Source organism: Phalacrocorax aristotelis, chromosome 5, assembly GCF_949628215.1.
Source record: "Phalacrocorax aristotelis chromosome 5, bGulAri2.1, whole genome shotgun sequence".
Classification (NCBI taxonomy): Eukaryota; Metazoa; Chordata; class Aves; order Suliformes; family Phalacrocoracidae; genus Phalacrocorax; species Phalacrocorax aristotelis.
In genome coordinates this window covers 24124590-24149540 of record NC_134280.1, presented here as the reverse complement: position 1 = coordinate 24149540, position 24951 = coordinate 24124590, and the positions used below count along the sequence as shown (strand labels likewise).

The window sequence follows — 24951 nt, the reverse complement described above, 5'->3', positions numbered from 1 at the left end:
AGGAGCATCTGAACAATGCTCTTAGTCACATGGTTTAGTTTTAGGTAGTCCTGCAATGAACAGGGAGTTGTACTCTATGACCCTTATGAGTCCCTTCCAACCTGAGGTATTCTATGATTCTATGAAAGCAGGAGGGACCTGGTCACGAGGGACAACATGCATCTTCTGAGGACAACCCATCAACATCATTACCTTCTCCTGCTATGAGGGTGCATCATCTGATTCAGTAATGGGCAAAGTCCAACAGCATAAATGCAGCCTATGAAGGGTAAGGGCTTTTCTTTTTCTTTTACAGTAAAATTCAATTGTGATCTCACGCATTTAACTAGCATGAAATGAAACTCATAACTGCTCTATTAGTTAACCAGTTAATTCAGTGTTCTTCAGATACTTTATTGGCAGTAACTGGATTGATTAAAATATACAAAGTCATTTGGAATCAAATTATTGGATCTGAACATCATGGATTGATATGCCCCGGTTTTCACATTAATTCCATAATGCACTGGGAATAATCAGCAAATAAAATACAAACACTGAGTTAATGTGCATCTGTGCAAACAGTAGGTATTCCCCAAGAAAACAGTAAAAGAATAATACTATTAGTTCCTGCCAATCTGAACAAAATATAATTAGCATTGGAAAAGAGTAATTATTTCATATTTTTAAATTTGCTCCTTCCTTCCTCCTAACTTCCTACAGAGCTTGCAGCTGCCTAACTTGATACCTTTTAAATCAGGCCTGTTCACATTTCTTATTGTTTTGAATTTCAGCTCATCTTCCCTGATAACTAGTGAGGGACAGACATTTCTAAACATATTCTGAGCTACTTCTGTTACTAAATGAAACTTTATTGCAACTTGAGAAAAAACTGGCTCCACGAAGGCACACAGAACACTGTAATTATTAACCCAAGACTGACACAGAGGGGTGAAATTACTCTATCTGACATTTTCCCTAGCGAACCACATCTCTTTATATCCCAGTTCACCATAGTGTGTTTCTGAAAGAGATTTCCTCTTTGTATCTCTCTCGGTATGTAGCCCAAGCTGTGTATATTCAGTGATGTCTGGCTTTTAGGGATATCACAGAACCAGCCCTGTCCCTGTGAAATGGAAAAGGACCTACTGTATGTATTTTGTAGTTTATCCCCTTTCTCCTACTCTCCTTAATGTTGGCATTTATTTTCACATCATTGCTAAAAATATAACTTCATCCAGCTGAAATTCTGTCCCTGCCATCTCTCAACCACTCACCTCTTTCTTTTCAAAATCTTCTTTGGCTGAATTGACTCTTTAGTGTCTCTCTGTGGGCTGTATAAAGGATAAGGACTGTTGCACTATGTTAAGCAAAACAGAGTGTGAAAATGTTTGCTGTTCCAGAGGAGTTTAATTACTGTAATCCAAACCAGCTTGCCTGGAAATACTGAATGTACATAGAATATTTCCAGCTAACTTGTATTAAAAAAATATAATTTCTGCGACAATGTAGTACTCTTCAGCTTCTCCATGACAGTTGGTCTAGGAGACTGTCCTGGGGAAAGGAAGATGCATCCTTCCTGGAAGAATTTCTGGTACAGTGAAGTCCAATATTATTGCAGTTTGCCCCATGTCTGTATTGCCACAAGGTCACACAGCACTTTCCAGGCAGCAGTCCAGGTTCTCTACCCCAAACGTGATAGCAAAAAGGCCAGACAAAACACAAAAGACAGCATTTCAAGAATACTGACTGTAACACTGAAGAAACCGAACAGACTAAGTAGCATTCAGAAGCTCCAGTGAGGCAATCTCCCTGTTTTCTTCTACCTCCTCCTTCCCCCAGTTTGGACCAGTATACCAGGAAGACGAGAGCGCCATTCTGTTACACAGGCCCAGGACTGCTGTGGAGTGGTGGCTATACTTTTCCAGTATAAGCAATGCCAGAAACCTTACTGTTACAGTTTTGTCAACACGTGTTTCTCCAACATTCCCCTGGAATCTGCAGCAGCTAACACTGACACTAAGCAGAGTGCGAACTGAATCAGGGGAAACAAAAGGTGATGGTGGTGGGTTGTTAGGCTCCTTTATCTTGTGGACCCCTATAGTTTTGCCAGTCAAGACGAGGTACCTTGTACAGCTAGTGACAACAGGCTTAAGTTTATTTCCCACTCATTTGGAATAGCTGCCAGAACCCAGCATCCTGCAGACCACAAGCTGAAAAGCCCTAATCTAGACTGGCTCCGAACATAATTAAGACAACTCAAGTGGAGGAAGGGACAGGGGAACAAATATTCGTCTGGATCTGTATGTGTATTACAGCAATAACAGGAACACATCATACAAATCTCTGTTTAAACACAGCAGACTGAAATCACACAGATTCATTTGTGTTTTAGCAGTGAATTGCAGTGGAGCTGCAAGCTGGCCTGACAAAACGAGCCCCTGCCAGTTGTCCCTCTGCTTCCCCTGCAGCTGACATGGGCTGGCAGAAATGCCAGGTTTGGGGCAGAAGAGAGTCTCTGTTTACAGCTGACAGATCTGGTAGTGCTTTGTGCAAAGGTTTACATTTAAAGTTGCAGACAGTTCATAGTAGCCTCAAACAGGACCACTGTGGTCCATCTCTTCCTTGAACCCCACACCCAGGCTCCACCCTGTTACTCGTGCTGGCCCTGGCCAGGGACCTAATTTTCATCCGAAGCAGCAGCAAATTAATCTCTGCAAAAACGTTTATGTGCTTCTCACGGTTCTACTCCTCTAACCCCAGGCAGGCAGGAGTCTGTGGTGGAGGAGAGGGCACACGTAACTTGGTGTAGAGAGAAGGGATGGGGGGGGGGGCCACAGGTCCCTGCAGGCCTGGTGCAGGTCACTGGAAGCTGCTGTGGAAGGGCAGCCACAGCCCCATGATTCTCCCTGGGCCCATATGTGCCCTGCTCTGGGAGCTGATGCTCCCACCATCTTCCTATTGCACAGCCACCCTCTCCTACCTCTTTTCCAGGTGTCACTGCTGGCCTTCACATGGCTTTAAGGTGGGCTGGGTCAGAAAACGGGTTTGGATGAAAAGTAACCATCTGAGCCATTGTGCAAAAGGCTACAAGGGAAGAGTGGCATGAGAGAAAACGTTTCTTTAGCCCCCTCAGATTTCTGCATTTGAGGTCAGCTACTTTGAAGAGTGAGGATGGACAAAGCAGTCCTGGGAGGTTTACGAAGACTTAATCATAATTCTCCCCTGTTAAGCTACTGGCTCTTTCTCCATCCAGTTCATATTTAAGGTTAGTATATAAATTGTTTATATTATTTCATTTCCTAAGATGAAAACAAGTGTGGCTGAGTAATCCTAATTAGAAGCAGTGTAGTAACTGGTATTGGAAGTAATTTTTTTCCCCATTTTTATTTTGGAACCTAAATTATGTATTATTTTCATTTCTCTACTAGTCAATTCAGCTATGTGTATTTGTATTTCCTCACTAACTGCTATCTTTAATTTTAAGACAGCTGCATCACTGATGATAAATCACACAAAGATCAAACATGTTCACAATCTTGTGCCAAGTTTTCTTCCAGAAGGAAATTTACAAAAAGAATAAATAATGAAAAGTCATAAATGATAAATCTTTAAATACCTGAACAGCACTTGCTTCTTAACCATCACCGGAGATAATAGTCCAATTACATTTTTGGCTCTGTTGTAAATATCTGACATTTTTGCCTTAGAAATTCTAACTCAGAATGGCTCTAAATGAGCACCACAAACCGAACACTTGCTTTGGTGGTGATGGTCTTTGTATGGAGCCAGCACAACAGGCTCCTGGTTCTTGGCTGGCTGACACAAAAAGAAGAATAAAATCACTGGACAGCTTTTCCTCACTATTTATTAACCTCTCAAATTTTTGTCATCTGTACATAGACAAAAAAAGATGCTGCTAAATGATCGGATCAGACACATTGATTACTTTTTACTGACTCAGAACTGTAATTGACTTTGTAGAATACCAATTTCCAGCATGCATTGTAGGACAGGCAGTCAAAATGCTCTGCAAGAGATGATATGAGTGACTGGAAGGAATCTGATTTTAAGATCCTTGATCCAATTTTTCTGCCAAACTTGAGAAAATAATTACAAGATTCAAAAAAAAATTCATTTTGCTGTTTCAAATATAAGTGCCAAATATGTTACTTGTATACGCTTGACTTGTCTGAAGACATGAACCTTGAAAAGGACTATCTTTTTTTCTCAGTATAATTACCCACTCTTTCTGCCTTTCAACTGCAAGAAATAAATGGAGCATATGTGCATGTTTTCTATGAGTTGGGACAGAATCACAGAGAAGACACAGCCAAGAAGCAAGAGTCATCAAATGTGACTCCACAGTATATATTATCAGACTGCCCTTGCCAGCACTGGCAGGTAAGGCAGTATGCTGTTTCCCCAGGCAACTGGAACTGAGTGTGATGCTCCTATTGAAAGAAGGTCCCACACCTACTTCACAATATTGAGTATTTTCAAATTCTAGTGTTTTCTAGGAATTTCTGTTATTTCTCCATTATTTATTTTATTTGTCTAAACTATGGCAGCAACATTCATTCAGCTAAGCAAGAGGAGTCAGTAAGGGAAAACATCTCTTCAGCCGAATTGCCTCTGCCATGCTACCCCAAGTACCTCTGTAACCCTTTTGTGGGGAGAAGGTTACTCAGGGAGGAGGTGAGTACTTGCTTACTCTGCTACTCTGAAGAAGGCCAACAGTGTTAATTAGATCCTCTCCATATTACAAGATTAACAAAGAAATATATATCACTTAGTTTTTCATTTGTCTATTGATTTTTGAACCTTTTCCTCCCACTCCCATTGTCTCTTAGGATTATCACACCAATGACCGACCACAATAAGCTCCTGTAAGTAAACTCATTTGAAATGTATGAACACATATGAATCCCATGCATTACAATGTTCTAAGTAAACCACCATCTTTCTGTCTGGCAGCCACTCCATCTTTTCCGTGACTGAAGCTCTTTGTAGCAGAGGCCTTTAACCCTGCTTTGCATCACAGCACCCAGCACAAACAAGAATTGCAAGGCTTTAGGATACACATAAATTGCAATAAAGGCTGGCATAAAAACTAAAAAAACGCAAGAGAAGTGGAGAGCACCAAAATAACAACTGCTTGACGGGACTCTCCATTCAGACAAATACTGTGGAGACCATACATATTAATACTCAGATGTAAAAGCCATGGATCTAAAATCTCATATAGTTTAGCTCTAACATTGACTCGACTATATGGATTGCTCTGCCAGTAACAGAGGATGTACCTCTCATTCTTCATCTTTTCGCTTCTCCCTCATGATAAAACCCACATCTCCCAGATTTGGATCTTGTAGGTAGTTTCACAACAACTCAGAATGTCATTGCAGTACTTAAAGAAGGCTACAGATGCAGACACGCTTTTCCAAGCTTGCTTTTCCATTCCTGAGCAATGGGCAGTGGTTGCTTCTGTAATGTTTTGCAGCTGTGACAGGAAAGGGAGGCTCTGTCTTCAGGTGCTGACTATTCAGCTGTGCCGTGCTACTGGACATTATTCACTACTTTTCCCATTATTCCCCAAGATAAATGTGGCAATTTGCTTATATACACCTACATATATTTAAACCTCTGTCGTTATTGCTTTTAGAAAATGAGGGTAAAATTTAAAATAAGAATACTCCTTTATAATCTGTAGGTTGCAAAATTCTGCCCTCTTCTGCAAGAAGTTTAATTCATCTGCCAAGAGTAGTCTTGCCTCCATCTCTTACCAATCCCACTATCATTGTAGAGAGCTTTATTTATCCTTAGAGCTGTCCTTAGAACTACCGCAATGAAAACTCCTCATTGTAGAACGAAGGGGCCATTTTTTTTCTTCCAAATTCATGGAAGGGCTTCAAGGATCTGGGATCCTTGAAATGGACCAAGTACGTACTGCAGAGAAATTAGGTTAGTTTGACACGTACACTGGTAAATACACAGCAACCCGGACCAAGGATTCTGATCTTTGTCTCCACAATGCTCATTCCTGTATAGTAATAGATCGAATGAGAATCACTAATTGCATCTGCAGGTTTCTTGTTGGGACTACTCTGGCTAGTTCTGTATTGCTCAGATTGGAGCTCACTGATATGATTAGATATGGCAGAAGAAACTATTTCCAGTAGAAACTGCCATTAGGGTCTCCACAAATCAGGGTACACAATGAAATCATGGGTCATAGATATTTCATAGATTATCAGGCAGCTGAATTGGATAACAGATGGGGTGGTGCAAGCTTTTCTGTGAGGCATCACTATTCACACTGGCATTGAGAAGGGAAGCCTACAGCTGCATATCATCTCCATATGGCTGGAACTGGAGACAGTGATGTATCAAAACCTTCTCTGGTGGTTCTGCAACAATTTAGTTTATGCAAAGCCTACTTATGTAAGCCAGCACACCTACTAACAATTTTGTTTACATTAAAGAGCTCTGATGACATATAAAGACCTTCACATTTTTCATGATGAAGTTCATTACTAACATATGAAAAATATATCTTTCACAGGCTCCTACTCATCTCACACTCCTGTCTTTGTTATCTCTCCTGCCATATGCTGTAACCATGCAACTCATTGCCAGGGACTACATGCAGAGCCTCTGCACTAGCCAAATTGTTACAGGCTGGGGTAATGACTGAACCCTGAGCACCTCCACTTAGAGCAAAATGAGGAACTTGAATAGACCTCTAAGCCAATTACATTCATATACGTGAAATTGGTACCAAAATATCAGAGCAGCCCCTAAAAGTAACTGGTACAGTTAGGACTGCATGAAGACATTATTTAGAAATATTTGCATGTAGTGTTTTTATGCAACAACTTTAAAAACAGATGTTAAAAGAGAATTATTTTTTCAACCCTATGCTAACATTGTATAGCGGAACTGACTCTGGCACAGAGGACAGATATGCATGCATATCACCAGACAGTTATAAAAACCATCCACACAGAAAATCAGTTCTGTTATAACACAGTTTTCATGTGAATGTTGGAGAGGTTACCACTTCCAAACAAACACCTTGTCATTGCATCTATAACCTTGCTAGAATACTGCCTGCTTTCCTGCTCTCTCTTTTTATTCTTTCTTGTAGGCTCACAATTTCATGAGCACATGAAACATTTCCCTTAGCATTCTGCTAATGCTCTATCACATTCCATATCTGACATTCTACTGAGTATGTTAAAAGATAAGCTTTCTTCTCTGTCATGTGGGAAAAGTAAATTGAAATATAGGGAAATCAGAAGTAAAATTATTGTGTTTATTGCTAGAGTAGCTAATATGGTGAATGAACATGATTATTACTGGTGTCTTGTGTGGGCTTTTCAAAGCTGCATCTAGAGAACTGTAATGTCATCTTTACAAACGGTATACTTTCAAATGCCCAGAGCTATATTTAAGTGCTTGAAAATTGAAATAAGTGAATATTCATTTGTCTGGCAATATTGAAAATGGCAATATTTTGAGGATTAACACTTAGATTATGCCCTTCTCTGTCAACTGAAACATCTTTTCAATATAATTTTATTAAACGCATTTAGAGTTGATAAAACAGCAGATCATGTTTTCACAATCACTCCAATTATTTAAATGCATAAAAATCAGCATGGTACCTAAGTCTTATTGAAAATCCAGTAAAGAAAAGGAATCTACATTTTATCACATCAAATTAACCAAGGAAGAAGATGGGTGAAAAAAAAGTAACTTTCAGAGGAGTATTTCAGCACATCCTATAGGAGCTTTGCTATACAAAATATCTTTAAATAAATCACTTCCAATAAGCTTCCAGTCTAGAGGATTCGGAGTCATTACATGAAAAACATAAAGGGGATGTCCCAGCATGTAAGCTTCATAAACTTGATCCATGTGTTTTTCGAATATTACTTCGTGCACTAGGGGGAGCTCCTGCAACTCTTTATCACAATTGAAACCGAAAGACAATATAGGGAAATAAAGCATGAGAGAGATTTCAGAAAAAAGATACATTCTTCACCCAATAGCAAGAACGACTGTATGAATTTGCACAACTTAATCTGATTATATCTTCTGTGTTCAGTATGGCTTCCTCAGTACAAAGGAGATGAAGAAGCACTTTCCCCCTTTTAGGATGTATGCTTTCAATGAAGAAGGCACACATTTAAGTAGGTTTTAAACAGTCATAAAGATTAAGCTGTACAAAAAGAAAGCTAGCATGATTTTTGAGGTGAGATGGTGTTTTAATTGAGTGTGTCACAGTAAAAAATTATCTGAGCAGGCCATCAAAGTCTGTACGATAATAAACACGAAGAACTGAAGTCTGTACCGTAACAAACACGGATAAGAGGACTTCATTAACGCTGCTCCGTCAGCCTCCATCCCTGAAATTCTCTGCTTTTGAGCACTTAATTTTTCAGCCTTACCTTCAAGCATAATTTTTTTTGTTTAGTTTTTTGAAGATGTGGTACTTCCTTTAGCAAACTGCAATATGGAGATTCCATTATGGAAAACAATACAAAACTTCTGTTTGGATCATTAGCACGGTTAGGACTTTTAAACTATCAACTACTTGAATGAACAGAATATTTGTTATTAATCACAGATTTCTATTCTTTATGTGGATCGTTCCTATGCTTTCTTAGGCACAGCATTCACAGTTCGCAAAGGAGTTTAAGACATTTACTTATAGCAGAAAAAATCGTTCAGCACCACACTCCATAGGAGAGTGGAGATTTATGCTCTTGATGGGTCTGTCCTCTGTTTTTACCCACATTCATTCCTGTGTCTCTACAACTCATTTCTGCAATGCCCTCTTCTTTAAAACTATCGTATATCTCATGTCTCCAGAGAATAATGGGCTATTTCTTTACTCATTTCCTACTTGGGCACCAGTAGAGTGTAAAAGCACAGGGGAGAGAACTGTGGTTTTCATTAGTGTCTGGCTTTATAATAATCAAAACGTTGCTCTAGCAACTAGAATGAGTGATCGCGAGAAAACCCACACCGTTAAGCATCGACACAGGAATGCCCAAGCAGCCCAGGAACAAGACAAACAGCGTGGGAATTCTGCACATGCAATGTGAGCAGCCTGTGTGCACAATCTTGCAGTTACACTATAATGAGCCTCTAGTGACCCTGTTTCAACTCAGATTTGTCAAGGCTTAACAATACAGTTTATTTTGTAGGGGGTTGCAAATGGCACTCCTTACTCCAGAACAAGCCCCAGATGTCGAGCTCCTAGTCCAAAAGACAGAACTGCTACTATATCACTGGGAAAAGCTATTTAATATGTGATAGATATTCTCCCCCAACCTCAATGTCAGAGAGGTTTGATCCATTTCAATTTAAAAATCAGCCAGAAGCATACTCTCAGCATGGCAAATTCAGTGTAAACAGTGAAAAAGTGACCAAATTGTAAGAACAGGATCTTGTAGTGGGAAGCACCATGCAACCCTGCGCTGGTAATGTATGGAAACAGAACCACTACCTATTCTGTCTGCACACTGGAACCCGACCTCCCCTGCATTCTAAGGACTCTCCTGTACCTTTTCCAAAAATGTATCTGAAATTATTATTGATTTTGTCATTTTGGCTTTAGGGTTATATTCATCTCACAGATCCAGCTATATCCAACTCTACCCCATGAGAATTTTCAAAAACTAGAGCTAGAGAGACTGCCATACAGATACTAGACCAACTAATTAAAAAGACCAAAGCTGTGTTGTTTTCCCTTATGTAAGACAGCTCTAAATTGACTTTGTTTCCATTCCCTAAAATATAACTGAGGATAGTAGCATACTCTGTCTCAGTATTTTATGCTCAATTTAACTGCTATACTGCATTAAATGATGTGCAATAATGTAACCCTAAATGCAAATGAATTCGTGTTTGGTAAAAGAAAATCTCGTTGCTGCCTTCTCCAAATAGAATTTTTTAATAGATTTTAATGAACTAGCAAAACCAAACATCTCCATATGGTGAGAAAATTTCAAGGCTTGTATTAGAAGAAAAATCTTATGTTACTCATCAAAAACTAATAGATATGACAGGAGGAAAAAATTAAGCTATGAAGATGAAACTCAAATAATTAGCAAATACGGAAAATCATCTATTACAGTGCATCTATTACAAGCTAAAAGAGAAAAACATGCATTTCATATTTCAAGAGTGGAATATATTAAATTTCATTTGAAGAAAATTATTTATAGTTATAAACTTCCCTGGAAAATTAAAACAGCACAGACAACCCAGAAAATAAATGCATCATTATGATCAGAACTACTGAAGATGTGATGTTATCTCCTTCTGCCTAACAGCGTAATGTTTTCTTACCACATGTAGGATTTTAAGAAACTTTCTCTGAATCTCAGAAAGTTCCTCACTCAGTCTTTTTCTGGATGTCACAGAGTAGCCTGCAGGCCTCTCCGAGCTGTATTTGCTGCCAGTCCCACAGGCATCATTCTGGCGATCTAATGATATGAAGTAGTCTAAAGATGCCCTGTGAACACTTCCCTTTCCCTGGATGAATGCCCTTCCCTGATGCAGTAGCCATTTTGACAGTCATATATCAACCTAAAATAAGCAAAATATATAAAATCTGCAAACACAGGCCTGTTTCCTGGTACCCTGTTATTTTGTATTTCAAAGAGCTGGCAACAATTCTGGGAATTTGGCCCTGCAACCTCAGTATCTCCCTGATCATGCAAAACTGACTGCAGGGCATGAAGATCAACATGTTGTGTAAGCACTATAACAGTGGTACCATTTAAAATCGTGGGAATGAAGCTTTCTTGCCATAAACAAAATACCCGTGTATTTATCTCTGCTGCACTTACCTTTCACTTAACATAGTTAAAGAGAACCATGGCCATACGGCAAAAACACAGAACTAGGATTCATCAACTATTTCTATGATGTGTAGGTTCTTCCGCCACATTTGTCACAGGACTGCCTGAGCTCCTCCAGGATGAAACAAGGTGACAAGCATCTGTCACATATTTACTCTCTCAGCTTCTCTCCACAGAAATGTGTACAATGTGGGAGGGAGAACTATGGCTGTTTTAATTTTGTGTCTTGGATAGGAAGTTAATATGGTTTGCAAAGGACCTTATTCTGTAAAAGTCACTGAACAGCTTGAGCCTGCCCCAGCCAAGTTCTGTCTCCTACCCAGGTGAACATTACTTTGTGCAGGTAGATTCCTGTCATTCTAGAAGAGCCCAGCTATCGCCAGCAGTATTAATCACTAAACTTTGCTCAGTTTCTAAAATACTTTGCACCTGAAACTGTATATCACCATTAGCTGAGCATCACAGCCTGTTACCGGGGGGATATCACCTTCTAGGAAAGACAGATGTTTTTACCTTGTTACGTCTATCTGTGACCTCTATCTGCTTCAGAAAATACAACAACATATTTTAGTTTGGATTCTATGCCTGATGCTTTCACTGAGAGGTCAGGCAAGACACCTGATCAGATTTAACTCCAAGTGTAGCGTTGAAATGCCAACATCTTAGAGAAGCACTGAGACTTAATTCATAACTGTTTCTAAAATGCTTACAGAATGAAAGGTGCTATCTAAGTATCTAAGAATTCAGTGTATGGAAAATGTTTATTTTCATACAGGATAAGGCTGTGTCAGGAAGTGCTATAGCATTAGTGAATAAGACTCTAAAAAAAGGAACTGCATACTGTTAAATTTATACATTTAATAACAGCCAAATATGACAATTAAGAAAGGTCAGTACCCTTGAGGAAGCAGGACAGACAGACAGGGAGAGGTGGAAGTAGTTATTTTCGCATTAAGGAAACACGCTAAAATATTGTCTTTATCTGCTGTCAAAAGATGTTTTTGTGTAACAAAAATACATTTAACCTTTTAAAGACATCACACAAATGTATCCAATTAAAATCCTATGTCCAGAAAGAACGTATCCAAGCATCTGTTTATTACTGTAATTTTTCTACTCCTGCCATTAAAAATATCTAAAAGTTATTAATCTTACAGCAATGCCTGATACTATTTCTTCCCACTATTATAATTACTCTACCAGCATAGAAATATTCATGAGTTCTTTCATGCAGGTCCTCATGTGGGGAGACTGAAGGCACAGAACTACTTTACAAAGGAGAACTGGGACATAAAGCTGGTCTCTCAACACAGGAGAAAATTCACCCTGAGCAAAGGCCCAGAACAATGCCTATGCATCAGTTAAGACTCAGTTAAGCCTTAAAATAGGATTTAAATATAAATTTTATGATCCATTGGCTATGCACTGGTCTTGTCAGAGTGCTGCTTTTCTTCTTTACCCTCAGAATCTTTCTGATAAAGATAGGACAACCAGATGGTAACGCAAACTTCGGCAGCAGTACACTTTCTAATAATGCTGACCCTGAGGCAGTTGCTTTCTCCAGTTACATGATACAATGTCTAAAGCATCCTTATAATTTGTATACTGTACTCACATGCATCAACCACATACTTTGCATTTGCATCTGGTTCTTTTCAATTTAATGCTGTACTTTTGCATTTTTCATTACCAAATACACATACACACACCCCCCCCATCAAAAAACATAGGGAAAACTAGGTGGGATTTACCTTATTACAATTTTTAGAAACTTGACAAAGAGCACTGCTTGACATACTGTCCTTATCTGGCATTCCTAAAAGAAGAATACAGAAAATAAATACGTACTGTACATTCTCTAAGTAACAGTGGAGATATTTATCAATAGAATAGGGAATTGGAGGGTTCAATACTTTGATAACATACACATTAATCTGTGATTTTTTAAGAGCAAAATAGATTTATTCAGACAAAAATTTTCTCTTGTGAACACAAAAATGACAAAAAGCTAACTTGCATATATACTATAAACAGCTTGCCAAACATAGTACTTTCTCACAACTTAGTATTTTAAGTGTGTATATAGGAATTATTTGTATTTTTGTATAGAGGAATTACTTATATCTTTTCATTTAAAATTATCTGTGTTTTAGTACCTGGAAGTCAAACGTGACATTGAGGTTGCACTAACTAGCATTGCTATACTATGCCACGCTATGCTCTGCTCTGCTACGCTGTGCTGTGCTGTGCTATTGTTTCACAAGTAGAACATATTGAACATATAACATATGGGACAAAATTTGTAGATGCCATTGATAGCCATCAGATATTGTCCTGGTTGGCATCTAAATAATCCTCTGGCAACTAAATAAAAGTGCTGTGATTTACAGAAGTGATGAGTTTCAAAGAATGCCCTTGGATTCATGTCTACAGCACTATCCCACAGCTTGACAGATTCTCATGAGGCAGAGATGTATCCAAACTTATTTAGCTATGTAACAGGTCAGCCAGCAGCATGTTTACTGCAGGCTGTCTGCCCAAGCACTAACCTAGGCTCCCACGCAAGTTGTGTAGTCCATCCTACAGTCGTTATATTTATTTTACTAGCAGGACTCATGGCCATGTTCCATGGAAGTCACGTAACACCAGTTAAATGTTACATGACTTCATACAGTATGCTTTAGTCAACAGGCCTGGCTCATAGTGCAGGTTTGTGTACAGCTCTGTATACCTTTTTATACAGTTGGGAACGCAGCTAGGCAAGTTCCAAAGTACTTCCTACTATATGCGGTATTGATACAGTTGTAATACTGAATTGAATATTTAAATCCCAACATCCAAAACTAGAGGACTTTCATCTTCCCCCTTCTTCTCTTTTCTCTTTTTTCTAACATCTTATGTCTATTTTCTCATACTTACTGTCATTGTTGGAGCTGGTTTCCATAACACCATAAGGAGGAGTGAGGAGTCCAGACATATACTGTCGATATTTCTGAAAGAAAGCAATGGCACATTCAGTCAGGTACAGATGTATAAAGCCGTTCAGTGGATGATGTGGGATTTACATCTGTGTGTCTGCTGCCCTGTGCTTCACGTACACACAAGCAATCTGAGGCAGCCAGACATGTCTTTACTCTTAACACTATAAGGCCTGCTTTCTTGACTGAAGGACACCTTATTTGCCTTAATTTTATCAAAAGCTGTACTAAAACAGTTCCCTCCATCTTGCCCAAAGCAAGACTTTGAGGGTTCTAATAAACCAATACTGTACTTAGTTGTATGATTTCCCATAAAGGCTGGTTTAGAGCTCATTTGAAATTACACTACTCAGCTGAACTCAAACTAGAAAGCCACTTTATTGTGGGGATGGAGACAAAGCTGTTAAGTAAGGATTCATGAGAATCATGTACCACTACAATTTTGGTGTGAAATTTGAAAATATAAAACTTTTAGTGCAAAAACCCTAAACATTTAATTCCAACACACTAAGTTTGGTTTTCAGAAACGACAAGGATATGAAACACACGAACCCAGTACCTCATGTTATATACATACACACACATAAAAATTGTATTATCAGATGAAACTTTGTAACTGTAAAAATAATGTCCCTTGTACCACTGTAAACTACATAATTGTAACTGATGTCAGCAACTGGTATTTTCCTTCAGTGAATGCTGGTAACATGATCAATAAAGTTCAAATCTCTGTCTAGGGCGTAAGAAATTCACAGAAGCTAAAAAATAACACCAAAGGAAAAAAATGTCCTTTTATCAGATACAAATCATTCAATGAATAAGTGAGACATTTTTGTTTTCAATCATACTATATTATTGTCACGCTTAAGGGTAAACAATTATAATTCCCTTTTGGAACTGTCAGAAAACAAGCTTGTGCTACAGGGACGCTGATGATCAGCATAAACAAAATGTGTCATGCAGTCCTTAGGGTGTGCAGTGAGCTGAATGTGAACAACCAACCAGCTGAAATTCACATAGGTTTCAACTAAGCACACATAATAACTGAGACAGAAAATTTCGCTCATAGTAAAATTTTAATTTAAAAGTTTTACCCTTTGCTCTATGGAGCTGTTTAGATGTATTCACTTTTAAAATGTTGTCTGGTGGGTTTTAACAGATGCTTGAATTACCCTTTTAACATTCCTTTTTCTCGGAAATAGGTATGAAAATATCATCGATTCTAGCACTAAAGACTGAATGTCTTGCATTATAAATAATAACAAAAGCTACAAAGATTACATAATCTTAATAATCCAATCCTATTTTTAGACAAGTTATTACATCCTAAAGCTTAAGAATGTATTATTTAAATCTCACCCATAATCCAGCTGAAAACTCGTAGGAGCAAAACTATGTTATATCCCTGGTCAGTCACACAAAATAAATGCTACTTCATTTGAGGATAAAACTCTTCTATTTTCTTTCCCAAGCAGTTTGCTTTCCCATACTCTGCACCCAGTCCTATGCCTGGAAGTCAGTCAGAGGAAGAACATGAGAAATAATTATTTTCTCAGTTCACCTAGTAAACCACACACATAAAACAAGGGGAAAACCCATTTTGGTTGGCCAAATGAAAAAAGGAAAGCGTGTCACAAGGAGTTGAAATAACATTTTATTCAAACAGTAGATAAGTGTTTTCTTCTACCTTCTACTGAATTTGGTCTTGAAACGTGACTTAGAAATGGAAAATTTAAATGTTTCATTTGGGACATGACAAAATCAAATTTTATAGGGTTTTTTCCTTTTGTTCTTCCTCACCATCCAGATTATATTAGTTTCTTTGTTCTGTTTTCCCCAAAAGACTATTTTCCCAGAAATACACTCTTAGTCCACATTTAATCTACATTGGTAAAGAAATTGAATTGTAGGAAGAATTTTCTCTTTTCCTATACCATGTTCACAGTCATCCTACACTGCATGGCAGTTTCCCTTCTGACTAATTCTCTCATATTTGTCCTGATTATTCTTCTCATGAAACAAAACATAGAACACACCAGATAATTTCCAAAAGATCTGGGGGCCTAGCTTAACAAAAATGCCTACAGGTAGAATAAACCAGAATTGCATATAACACTTTAAAGGAGGCACCTAACCCCATTCAGCCCCACCTCATGGTCAGGATGCCAAAGTCCACCAGGAACAGAAGCACAGGCTGCCAAGGACTTCAACTCTGTCATCTTCCACATGAAGGTCCCATCCTGCATGGGATGAGTCTACTTAGGAGTCTGACACAGCAAGCCAATGAGCAGTGCTGCCTGCAAAGGAGTTCAGGCAGCATTACTAGAAGAGGCACTAATCCAAGACATGCCCTCAGAAAGCTCCGTTGCTCAGACTCCTCCAGGGGGCCTCTGCATAAATGAAACTACCTTCTGTACCTGTGTATCTGGAGGGAAGGCTAATATGACTGCCTACACATGGCTTCCCATGAACATGCCTCGGTGGGGTGCGGACTGACATAGGAGGTAAAATTTAGAGCTAAAATTGTGCCACCGCATCAGCCAAATTAAATGTTAAGGGACACTTATTTGTCAAGAAGTCAGGGCAACACTGTTTGCTGGGACACCTAAGTATCCAAAGAAAAATGTAAGTAACTGCATATGGATTCACAGTATCAGACAGAGTAATGAAGTTCCAGGCATGAGGTCTCTCAAAGCTGAGATAATGAGGAAAACACAATACTGACTGTGAGAACTATCTTGTTACCGTAATGTCTGTAAATTAAAAGAAAATGCAATAAGTTAAATTGTACTGGTAGGTGGCATTTAAAATAATCCTGAAGATTAACAGACTAAAAATTTACAAAAGGCTTTTGAAAATGTATTCCACTGGTGATATGAAATCTGGAAAGGCCTTTCTTATGAAAGACAACAACAGCTATCAAATCATCATAAGCTTGTTTATTACCAGAAGTCTTCAGGTTCTGTAAATCCAACATGACAGCAGGTTTTAAAACTACACTCAGTGACCTATTCACTCTGTCTTCAGATTTCTACCAATTTACAAACTCTATCATGCAACAGCTTAAAGATCAGACACTTCCTGCATCTAATCTGACAGCACAAGTAATAAAGACAGGTTTTTTCTTCCAGTAACTGACCGCCTCATATCCACGCAGTGGTGAAAATTAACACGACCTTTTCAGCCACTGCTATACCCTAAGCCACAGAAGGCTGCTGACAGAAACAGTTTGGATGGGAGGAAGAAGGAACCTTTTCTGTACGGAAGCCTTACTGGGGTGGTGCCGTGGGTGAATTTTGACACCAACCGCTTTTAAGGCCACTCATTATCAGGCTTTTCAGTGTGTTCCTTCACACGCTCTTATTTAGACTTTATTTGCAGTTAATTGCAGTTAGCCTCAGAGGTTTTGATGACTACAACAGATTTTCTTCTACTCTATGAACATAATTTGGTATATTTTTATATGCTAATGTTTAGGAAGGCAATTACTATAATTCTGATGCACACTATCTCTAAATTCCTTACAAATTTTCTAGTATACATGAGGTACATGAAATATGTCTTTGTAGTTAGTTCCTCTCTTCTGCTGCAGGTACTGAAGAGCTAATACTGTTTAAAGGGAAAGAAGGAGCAAAAAAGAGATCTGTACAATACAAACACTCCAAAACAAGCCAGGTAGTTGTGAAGAAAATAGATGAGCTTTTGTTGTCCTCCATGTGCATTGCACAGCAAAACCTAACAGGAAAGACTCGGGACTGATGAAAGGAAGACCTCCTGGGTATGAAGCTTTGAACGCAGGTTCCACACCAGCCACTCCCCACATGCAGCAGTTCTCCAGTCAGCAAAGAGTATCTGCCGGGCTTTGTAATAAGGACCCAGGCAGTGATGGTTTGTAGCATTAGGGAGTCAAGTCAGGCTTCTGATGCCTCCCCATCCCAAGGTAAATGTACATGTGGCCAGATACTAAGCAATGAGCGTCTTGCAACATTGGAGAAGGTTTTGTAGACCGCAACAGATGCTTGGTTGAATACATGATCTCTCTTTCTCCTCCTCTTTCTCCCCCACTTACAATCTCAACTCACAGTGTCACTTTTGAGCAGATGCACTTCTGCTGCCTCCTGTTCTGCCTACCACTGGCAGCAGAGAAGGTGACAAGGCAGACCTTGCAAACTTGGGACTAATACAAAATAATTAATTTCAGTTGTAGAATCCTAGGCCCTTTCCACACATGCTTTTCAAAACCTTGTGTAACCATTTCATTAGATGCTGTTGACTATTACCTGAGTTCTGCAATCCTCCAGTACTAGTTGTCCATACTCCTGTAATGGCTTCTCTTGGGGAATAGATGCTGTAGCTTTACAATGTGAGCCAGCTTCTCTATTTTCTTTTGACAATAAATAATTGATTACTGTTGCTCTCAGTACAACTCTGTTCTCCTCTAAGTTGGCTGCACCAGTCATACCATTTTGGCAATGACCCACCTCCCTAGTGAGCATTACTCACAAGAGTGCGTAACTCCCATGGTCTATTGTTCCTTCTTCTCGTTTCTCCAGAACAATAACAAGAGATGTGAAAGACACCCCCCTGAAGATCTCTGGACCCTCTTTTCAAACACCAAGCTAAGCAGAGATTGCTGCCTCAAAGTCTAGATCTTTGCCTCTACATCTGATGCTTCAGAGATTGCTCTTCACTGAACTAACTGACAAGTAAAATCTCAGGTCATCTGCCTGCTATCCGTTAGTGCCTTCCAATAAAAGTGCCTACTGTTCTTACTGAATTTCACAACAACAACAACAAAACATATTCATAGTTGTTCTTTACCCAAATCTTGTTACAAAGGGGAAACCAAATAACACACTTGCTATTGCCCGATAGATGTGCTGAGACCCACAGAAGACTGGCATAATTCTGATTTCAGATACTGCTTTCTTAGTACCTTTACAAATTAGTAAGTGTATTTCTTCAGAAAATTTCCATACATTTCAGATCACTGCCAGTTAACTGGATATCACAAAAAGGACCTGACCCATGGCTGACATTGGATGGTAAATCACTGCTTGAAGCTGGTGCTTCACTCTAGAACACCAAGTATCCTGCGTATTACTAAATACTTGCCTTTGTCATTCACAGAATATATATTCACTGATGCTGACAATATAGGTAAGAGAACAGAACTGAGGTATTTCTAAAGGAAAGTATAAAGACAAATCTGAAAAAAAGAATGCTACAATAGCAAAACATATCTTTATGTACTGTGGAAAAACAGGAAAGAAACCACGTGAAGATCTTACCACGACTTACTGAACAGAGACTGTTTTGTATATGTCAATCTATCAAGTCATTAAAATGAGATAGACAAGGCCTGAAATAGCAGAAGTGAAGTACCATTTAGTTATATTTAGATAAAATAAATACAGGAAATGCCTATACTGAAATTGCTGAATCCTGATCCCAGAATTAGTGCCATTTATATAACAGGAGATGAATCTGCATCTTTTCCATTTATTTACCTATTTACCATCTTCTGAATGTTTCTGCATGGCTCTAATCAACTATGCTTTAGATTTTATTTGATCTCTTTGTTTTGGTGGCATATATTTTTCTGTCACATTTCCACTTAAATGAATTTATCGTGCTTGAAAACCTCTGTATGCAGAATTTGCTTGATCACAGAATCCCCTTGAGTTTTAGTCGAAAAGAAAAACACACCCAGTTCCCTGAAATCATGCCAAATAGCAGACTTGGCTTCCAGATAGAAACCCGAAGATAAGACTGCACTGCAAAAAATCAAATCCAAGGAAATTAGAGCATGAGCAGTGATTAAACAAATTACACAGCCTATTCTGCTCCATCTAATTTAAATATAGAAATTACATCATGCAGCCTTCAGATTTTGTCTCCTAGAGGAATCCACTCAGGAAATGCAGTTGGGTGGAGACAGGACTTGGTTGGGAGGGGTGGGAAAGATTGCATATACTTAAAACAGGATGAAGAAAATACATAAAGAAGAACAAGCAGTCCATTTGATTTATGTGTTTTCTTTTACTACTCTTGTGTAACCATAGAATAGGTAATGTATTTATAGGAAAAAAATATAACCATTTAACTGCCTTTAATATGAAGTTCAAGTTTTCAAAAGCATTATACAATTCCATATTTACTCTTTCATAGTGCTATCTGTGTTGAATTTGTTCACTTTAAAATCAGATGATGATGACTGTCAGTGGTAGTAGTGCTTCAAACTCAATACAAGATCAGAAAATCAAGCTGTGCTCTCCTTTCTTCCCCTGTCATTATCACTTGTAGGAGAGAGGCAGCAAATCACACCTTAGCTGGAATTTTCTGAATGATGCAAGTGGCAGAACAGAACCTCACTCCTCTTCAAACTGTTCTGCGATGCTAACAATTGTAAACCTGCATCTTTATTAGCAAAGCCAGCACATATGTCTTGAAAACAAAGAGCAAAACTGCTAAGAAAAAGGTACCATTTTAACACAATTTTTCTTACCACTTCAGCCAATCTTTAAACCTGACAGCACTTAGGTCAAGCTAAATGTGACATCATGTCATGGGTCATGCACAAGGAAAACCTGTTCCAAGAACAATTTCCTGAAGTTATGGGCACAAATACTTCCTTTTACCCTCAGACAGGCATTCCTTCTATTTTCCGATAGACTGTTTTAATGAGGGGAGAAGCAAAGATGTGCTCCTCCAGGTAAGCTCAGTCTGGGTGTGCTGTGCAAGAAGACAGTGTACAAGGAAGATCAGAGACAGGTAATATGAGACTTGCAAATACAGCATGAGGCTGGCAGCTACAGGGCTGCCTCCTACACTATTTTTCCCATACGGTGTGCCTCCCTGAACTGATCTTTAGCATTTCTCTGGAGCAGAGCTTCAGCTGAGACAAAAGGTCACACCAGGAAGACATTTATATTTGTAAAGTTCTCTGACGGATTGGTAAATTATGTAATTGCAGCAGCATACATGTCTTGTTTCTGGTCACACTTCTTAATTTGAAGAGCAAGGAAAAAGCAAAGATTGTGTGTACTAGGGAAGTCAGAAGTCAGCAAGAGCCTGTAAACCAAGATATTGTTCCACCCTGAGACTGCCACCTTGCAAATACAGAAGGCCTGATACACATGACCAACATATCTTTGCATGAATGTTATGAAAAAGGTTTCATTGGAATAAATGTATGTGGAACTAGTATGTACCACCAAGAGAGAGAAAAGCTGCAAACCTCCCAGTGCAGGCTGTGCTCTGACAGTGGGCTGAAGTCATGCTCCTCTGTAGCAAAATTCTGTAAGGTCACCACAAGGTCTGTGCAGTACTTAAGTCCTAAAAATAGGTTTTAAGTGCAACTTAAATGACACGTTGGCCTTACATTGACACTGTGTGCAGCAGTGGCTTTATCCATTGTTCATCAACAGCTTCTTTTCTTCCCTCCCTTTATATTTTTTACAAAGAGATTTGAAACAAATAAAGAAAAAGCAAAATGGTGAGCTGGTCTATAACTCTGCTTTTCATATTTATGACCTCTAAGCACAGAAGTATGTTGGTCTAGAAACTCTGGGTTAAATATTAATTCCTCTACAATCAATATAAACCTCTTAGTGAGTTCAGTGGGGTCAGTCTAACGCTGTGCTTTTGCTTCTCACAGAAATAAGCACATACCTACTTCCAATACCCTCCTATTACTCTTCCAATACACTTCCTTTTCATGGATAACTCCTCAAAGTGATTGTTTCTGCTCAATTGTGTGTAACAATAATGAGGATATTTCATAAGTGTAAATAGGTAAACATACAACATGTAACAACAGAACCTTATAAATTAGCTTTTCTTCAATGCTTTTTAAGTGTGAGCTGCTTTAAAAGCAGCTTGTGCAGCTCACTCAGTAACACTTCAGTGAAAGCAGAACAGGAAGTACAATACAAAATAATAGGGGAAAACCTAAAGACAAACTAAATAATTGTAATTCAGGAAGCATAACTGAACATAGTCTACTCTTCCTAGTGCATGGAAAAAGAGTGAATTCTGACACAGAAAATCACTTATCATCAGATTGATGTCACTTAACAGGACCCAAAATACCTGGGCCTCAACTCAGCCAGCAGTCACTGCAATGGCACCACTGGAATTACCTTGCCAGCACAAATCTCTCATGGGTCCAGCTGCTCACATCCAGAGTCCCTTTCATGCAGTGAAGTATAATAAATGCTGCCCGTGGTACTTCCCCACCAGAGTTCACAATAATATTTCAGCTATTTTGTAACAGTGTTTAGTTATACTGCCTTACATCCACATGCACAGTCAACATCTCACGGCCCTCACGTTTCAAGCTTCCTATAAAGGCCCATGAAACACAGTCTCTTCTGATAGACTAGTACAGCAGCATCTTGTCTGAAGATACCAAAGCATATTGGACAGAAATGACTGACTTTGATCAAACTGAAATGCAAACGACATTAATAACAGTTATTCAGCCATGCTGTAGCATAGGGATTAGGTAAACTGCATTAGCCATCTTCAATGCAACAGCCTTCTTTCCATAGGGCCGTTTTCAAGGTTTTTCCTTCTGACTGGAGTCAGTGTGAGTTCCTCAAACCAAAGACATTTTATTTAGCTGCCAGTCCCTCACTAAGACTAAAAAAGCCCGCACACCAAATGCTGTTTTGCAATTCTAACCCAGTCTTGCTGTGTCTTTTCTTTGGGCAAAAGGTAAAGTAGCGTTATTCCTTTCACCTCAGCCTTAGACAGATTTTCAAACCTCATCATGAGAGGGGACAGTGAGGAATGGAGGCACGCAGGGATGGGAAAGAAGGAAGAGAGTCCCACTGGAAGTTAAATGTTAAAAAAGAAAGAAATGTTAATAAGAAATAAGAAGGAAGGTAGTAAAAATGTTTTAGGGAGCAATGGCTGAAGGGTAGGAGGGGAGTGCAATACAGAGCATAAACAGGCTCCTTCAGTCCACTGAACACATACGATATCACAAGAAGTGGACAGACTTCAGGAAAGAGCCCACACTGTAAGTGTGTAAATAAAAAAAAAGCGTGCGTGAACTGGCTCACGGATGTGCCTTATAAATGCACTCCCTCCTCAATCTTGTTGCCACTGAAGAAGCAGTTCTACTTGTTGATGTCTTAGAAACAGATAAGCAATTTTACAATAGGCAAAAGCTAGGCTCCTTAAATCTGGCTGTTGCTGAGACAGTTTAAAGATTCTGCAGCTCAGGATGAACAGCACATAATACAACATCCAGCCCCTGCCAATTTTCCAATCACAAGCTTAATCTCTGTTTTCCATACTGAAGCATTGTCTAGTTTTTTATTTTTTTATCTTGTGGCACCGGGATGTCAATTATAAGAAAAATTGGAAGAAAATAGGATAGAAAAATGTGAGTTTTAAAGGACTAAAATAGTATAAGCAGAGTCCAAACTACTCTGAGGTTCTGAGGAGTGACTTTTTTAAAGAAATTACAGAACATTCTCCCAGATTAATTCAGCTGGGTAAAAACAATCCAAATCTTTTTGGTGACCATTTAAAAATTACTCAAATAGTGTTTTTTTCGAATTGAGCTGAGCATCAAGCATGTAGCCTAGTTTGACTAGGCTGACACTTCAGTAGGGGCAGGAATTTTGGACTGAAAAGCCTTTGTTTTCTATTTATTTCATTTTTTGAATGGGAGTTTCTTTCACAGTACAATGTTCACAACATAATCACAAAAAATGGTCACCTTGATTTTCATTCCTCATTATCAGCCTTCATTCTCACTATGATCTATCATGTTATCTATCATCAAGATTAAAACAGCATTTGAGATATGCAGCTGGGCACAGTAATGAAGATGCACTGTAGATTTTTTTTAAGTGAAAAAAACAGTAAAGAGATGTTAAGGCTGAACCTACACATGACCAAAAGAGAAAAATGAAACAAGAGGAACATGAAAAAAATGGAGACAACTCACAAGATAATGAAGGGTAAAGTACTGAAATAAACTGAACAATAATCTTTCCAGAAAAAGAAAGAAGGTAGAAGGAGAATAGTATAGCATCATATCAGCCTCCTCCTCTGTCCAAAAGAGCACTGAAATCGCCTTGACTGGGGTCCAGCTTTGCTAAAGTCTACACACAAAACGAAAGGTCAGATCCTGTCTCTCTCTCCTCCCATCCAGAAAGGCTCACAGTGCACTCACAGGCAGGATGCAAGCAGGCAAAGTGGCACAGCACAAAAGGTGCAGAATGGCACAAATTAACTAAATACAAGAAGAGGATGTTTCACCAGGGATTTTGTTTTCAAATAAAGCAAGTGAGATTATCGGAGCGTGAGGTAACTGAGAACAAGAAGTTCACAGCTTTGGCATCCATCATAGGACAGAACTCCACAGGTTGGAATGAAAATGCTTCAGGAAACACTCTCCCATCTGAAAGAATTGTATTTGTTACATTCTTGCACTAAAGCTAGACCTCCAAAAAGGGATGCAACTAATGAAGAAACTGAGCCAACACTATCCCAAACAGAGGTTTAGACATAACCAGATTCAGAGACACAGTTATCACTATTAAGTTTACATGGAAGGACTACGCAAATGATGATGACGGAAGACACAATCAAGTGTAAGAGAAAGAGGGAGGGGGTTGCTGAAGACTCACTAACAGACCATTACACTTGGCCATATACCATGTATGTAACAATGCAGCACTCCTGTGAGGAAATTTGGCAAGGAAATTCCAGATCTGCGGGGCAACGAGAAAAGCTGATTCCTGCACTAAGACTCCTCTAGAAACAATTTGCCAAGCTCAAGCATCCAAAACCTATCAGCACAAATGCCCAAGAACTGGCCTCTGAGGGGAAAGACAACTTCTGTCAAACTGGCTAAAAGATGCTCTCAGTGAAATGTTCGTGGCACTTAGTTTGCCATTCTGAAAGACCTGTCTTTTAAAAGTATACTCTAAAATTTACAGTTAGTTTTAAATGTTATCTATTTGATAGCAAGCTCACTAGGAACTGAATGAATTTTCTGAACTTTTATGTTTCTATTCCACTTGGGCAAACAGCCATTTCTTCTGTGCACCCTCTTGCACATGGCTAAAAATAATGTCATTATAATGTTG

The 24951-nt window shown here is 38.9% G+C and overlaps 1 protein-coding gene across 6 annotated transcripts in view; it reads right to left on the bottom strand.

Annotated features, from left to right (window-relative positions):
- Window positions 1-24951, bottom strand: part of RAPGEF4 (Rap guanine nucleotide exchange factor 4) — a 163866-nt gene that overhangs the window by 66081 nt on the left and 72834 nt on the right. For all 6 annotated transcript variants that reach the window (XM_075093465.1, XM_075093464.1, XM_075093466.1 and 3 more), the window contains 2 exons: window positions 13779-13851; window positions 12611-12675 (listed from right to left, as the gene is read on the bottom strand). In XM_075093465.1, the coding sequence (XP_074949566.1) occupies window positions 12611-12675; window positions 13779-13851 (138 nt within the window). The remainder of the gene's footprint in view (window positions 1-12610; window positions 12676-13778; window positions 13852-24951) is intronic.